The 3,361-nt window shown below is 47.6% G+C and overlaps 1 protein-coding gene across 1 annotated transcript; it reads right to left on the bottom strand.

Moving 5' to 3' along the window:
• Positions 1-1,377: 1,377 nt before the first annotated feature.
• Positions 1,378-1,722, bottom strand: LOC308522393 (uncharacterized protein; the record flags this gene model as incomplete). The annotated part of the gene is made up of 1 exon (XM_081095801.1): positions 1,378-1,722. The coding sequence occupies one exon, from the start codon at positions 1,720-1,722 to the stop codon at positions 1,378-1,380; it is 345 nt and encodes a 114-aa protein (XP_080951927.1).
• Positions 1,723-3,361: the final 1,639 nt, after the last annotated feature.

Raw genomic sequence — 3,361 nt, 5'->3', positions numbered from 1 at the left:
GGTCCCGGGTTCAATTCCAGTCAAGAGCATGTACCTTGGTTGCGGGCACATCCCCAGTGAGAGATGTGCAGGAGGCAGCTGATCGATGTTTCTCTCTCATCGATGTTTCTAACTCTCTATCTCTCTCCCTTCCTCTCTGTAAAAAAATCAATAAAAAATATATTTAAAACAACAACAAAAAACCAAGGTTGCTATAAACAGTATGTCTTGTTACTCCGGGAGTGGTCTCATATACCTCCAGTTTACCAATTGCATCATTTGCTTTTGGGCTTGATTTCGTCTTATGTTTTTTTGTACAGTAATATGCTGTACAGGTTTGTAGCCAGGAGTAACAGGCCGTGCCACATAGCCTAGACGTGTAGTAGGCTCTACCATCTAGGTTTGTGTGAGTACACGATGATGTTCGTACAACAGCAAAATCGCTGAACGACGCATTTCTCAGAACATATTCCTGTGCTAAATGGCATGTGACTGCATTTAAAATGCTCCCTGTGTATTTTATTGAATGTTGCAGTGTACTAACAAAGTTGAAAAAAGAAAACTTCATGCACAAGAAATGAAAAATGGGAAGAAAAAGATTGAACATATCAGTAAAATAAACCCATCAAAAGCCCAAATGGTGGTCCCACAGTCAAACTCTACATTTGGGTCTTAATGGGAATGCCTGTGCTTGGCCTGTGGGACAGCAGCTGAAGGGACATGTCATGTTATATCAATAAAACACGCCGTCTCTCCTGGGGAGACTACACACGGGGTGTGAGGCGGGAGGAGTCTTTGAGGCAAAGGGATGTTTCACTGAGGGGACACCGTGGTCACCAGAGACCTGGCCAGAGCTTCTTACAGGACCTTTGATTGTGATGACACTAGTGCAAATGTTTTAAAGGCTTTGTTCAAAGATAAGTTCTCAAGTTTTAGAACAACAGACCAGGATTTTGGATGTTCAAACCCAATGAAGGCAAATAAGGAATACGTTTTTATGAGCATGTAGTTTTCATTTTATTAGGAAATTTGGGTAACATTATGTGATCACTAAGAACACATACCCACACACAAAGGGGAAAATGATGCATGTGGACAGGGAAGCATAGAACAAAAACAGGCTGACAGGCAGTGAGCACAGCCATCAAACCAAACAGTAGAAATCATGATTTCATTTGGCTGAGTTGAACGATTTGCACAGTAACTCAGATACCAGGATGCACTTATATCATTTCCATGAGATGGAGCTTAATAGTTTGAAAACCTTTCAGATGGAAAAACTTCAAAGAAAGGCAGGAAGAGAGCCCAGGACCATAGGGCAGGGTAAGAGCAAGAGGATGGACAGGAGGGCAGTCTTACCAACAGATTGGGGACCACCTGCACCTGCAGACGGGCCACCTAGCAGCAGCATTGCCTCTGGCAGCAGCACTTACACTGGCAGCACTTCTGCTGACAACAGCCCTTCCCACAGCCACAGCCACAGCCACAGGAGCCACAGCCACAGGAGCCACAGCCACAGGAGCCACAGCCACAGGAGCGGCGGCAGCAGCAGACCACGGGGACACTGCAGCAGCCCCCACAGCAGCCACGGCAACAGGGGCAGCAGCTGGAGCAGCAGCCAACCCGGTAGCATCTGCAGGTGGTACAGCCACCACAGCCGCCACCACAGCCACCACAGCCACCACAGCCACCACCGCAGCCACCACCGCAGCCGCCACAGCCACCACAGCCACAGCACCCCATGTTGTTAGTAGAGAGGACTCAGGAGAGGTGAGGAGTGAAACTCAGGAGATGAGGGAGGTTGGATGTCTCCTTCTGCTGGTGAGCGCTTATATAGCACCTCTGGGGATGGAGAAGGAGTGATCCAGAACACATGACCAGTGGTCACTTCCTTGTTGTTGTTACTACAGTTTCCATATAGGGTATCTAGGGTTATGTCTGTTTACACTCTTCTGAACTATTTTTGACAATTGCTCATTTCAGCTTTTCTTTTTAAGGTCATGTTAGAAGCAAACCAGATGCTAACATGTTGTAGGGGATCCTCATTTTCACGGAAACACAGTTGAATCTTCGAGATTTGGCATTAAGAAGGCATCCAGTTGCTATGGGCTCCTTTCCACATCTCACTGGTTTTCTCTCCATGCATTCAGTTGAAAGCACGTTACAGTATTTCCTCACACTCAAACTCCTGAAGAACAATCCTACCATATTGGGAAATATAGATTCTGAGCAACAAACCTGTTACAAAGTGAAGCTGGGGAATCTGAAAGCCACTGTGCCCCACCCAGGTCCCCGGCACTGTCAGTGATGGCCACAGATGCTCCTACAGCAGCACGTATGATGAAGAGCCCACTCTCACTCTCATTTTCTTGCCTTGTATTTTTTTCAGCCTTACTATCAGTCACCATCCTTCAAATTCCACCTGGACACACTCCTGCATACAGGTGCACACTCCTCTCCCCTGTCAGGCCTCCTATTTCTCTGGTCTCTGCACCTGCACTCCCCAAGGGACCCACCTGCTCCAAAGTCACCGAGGTCATGCTACTTAGCACAGGGCTGTTGCTCTCAGACATCCATTGATACCATATCATCAAGGACAAGAAGTCCTTCCCATCCAAAGCAAAACGCACCAACAATTACATCATGGAAATGCAGATGCGTGAGAGGATTTCTTTCTGGTTTTAAAACAACCATTCCAGCCCAGGTGTGAGAAGACCAGTCACAATGGTATGCTCCAAATGAAGAGGTAAAAGTAGACATTTCCACTGGTCAGCAAATGCAGTGATGGCATCTGGCCTTGGCTGTGGCCTTTGAATCTGTTTCCCTTTTCACATCCCCAGCTCCCAATGTTACTTTCTATTGCAAGCTCTTTGAGGTCTGGGACTGTGCCTTAACCTTCCCTGTGCCCTCCCTTTCCCCGCCCCCCCCCCCCCCCCCCCCCGCTCCTCAGAGCCCCAAGATCACCTGCCCAGAGTCTGACTGAAGCTGCCTGAGGATGTAAGCCCCGCCCACAGGTCACAGACACAGTGCATATCCCCTGAGAATCATGGATGCACAGAGAAGTCTGCCCATTCCTGCTGACAGCCTGGTTTCCTGAATGCTTCCCTAGAACTCTTAGGCATTCTTTTACTCACATTATAACATAATATTTTAAAAATGAACAAAACTGAAAATGTGTGAAGATATCTACAAGGGAAGTAAATAAGAGATGAGGGATTCTTCCATGTAAATGAGCCAAATAGCAACAAGGAAGTGGTCATGTGTCCTCCCTCTGCCACTCCCAGAGGTGCTATATAAGGGCTCCCCCAGCAGAAGGGCATCAGACCTCCCTCTCCTCCTGACTATCACTCCTCACCTCCCCTGAATCCTCTCTACTGACACC

Source organism: Myotis nattereri (genome assembly GCF_964212035.1).
Source record: "Myotis nattereri genome assembly, chromosome: 7".
Lineage (NCBI taxonomy): Eukaryota > Metazoa > Chordata > Mammalia > Chiroptera > Vespertilionidae > Myotis > Myotis nattereri.
This window is presented reverse-complemented; position numbering and strand designations above follow the sequence as displayed.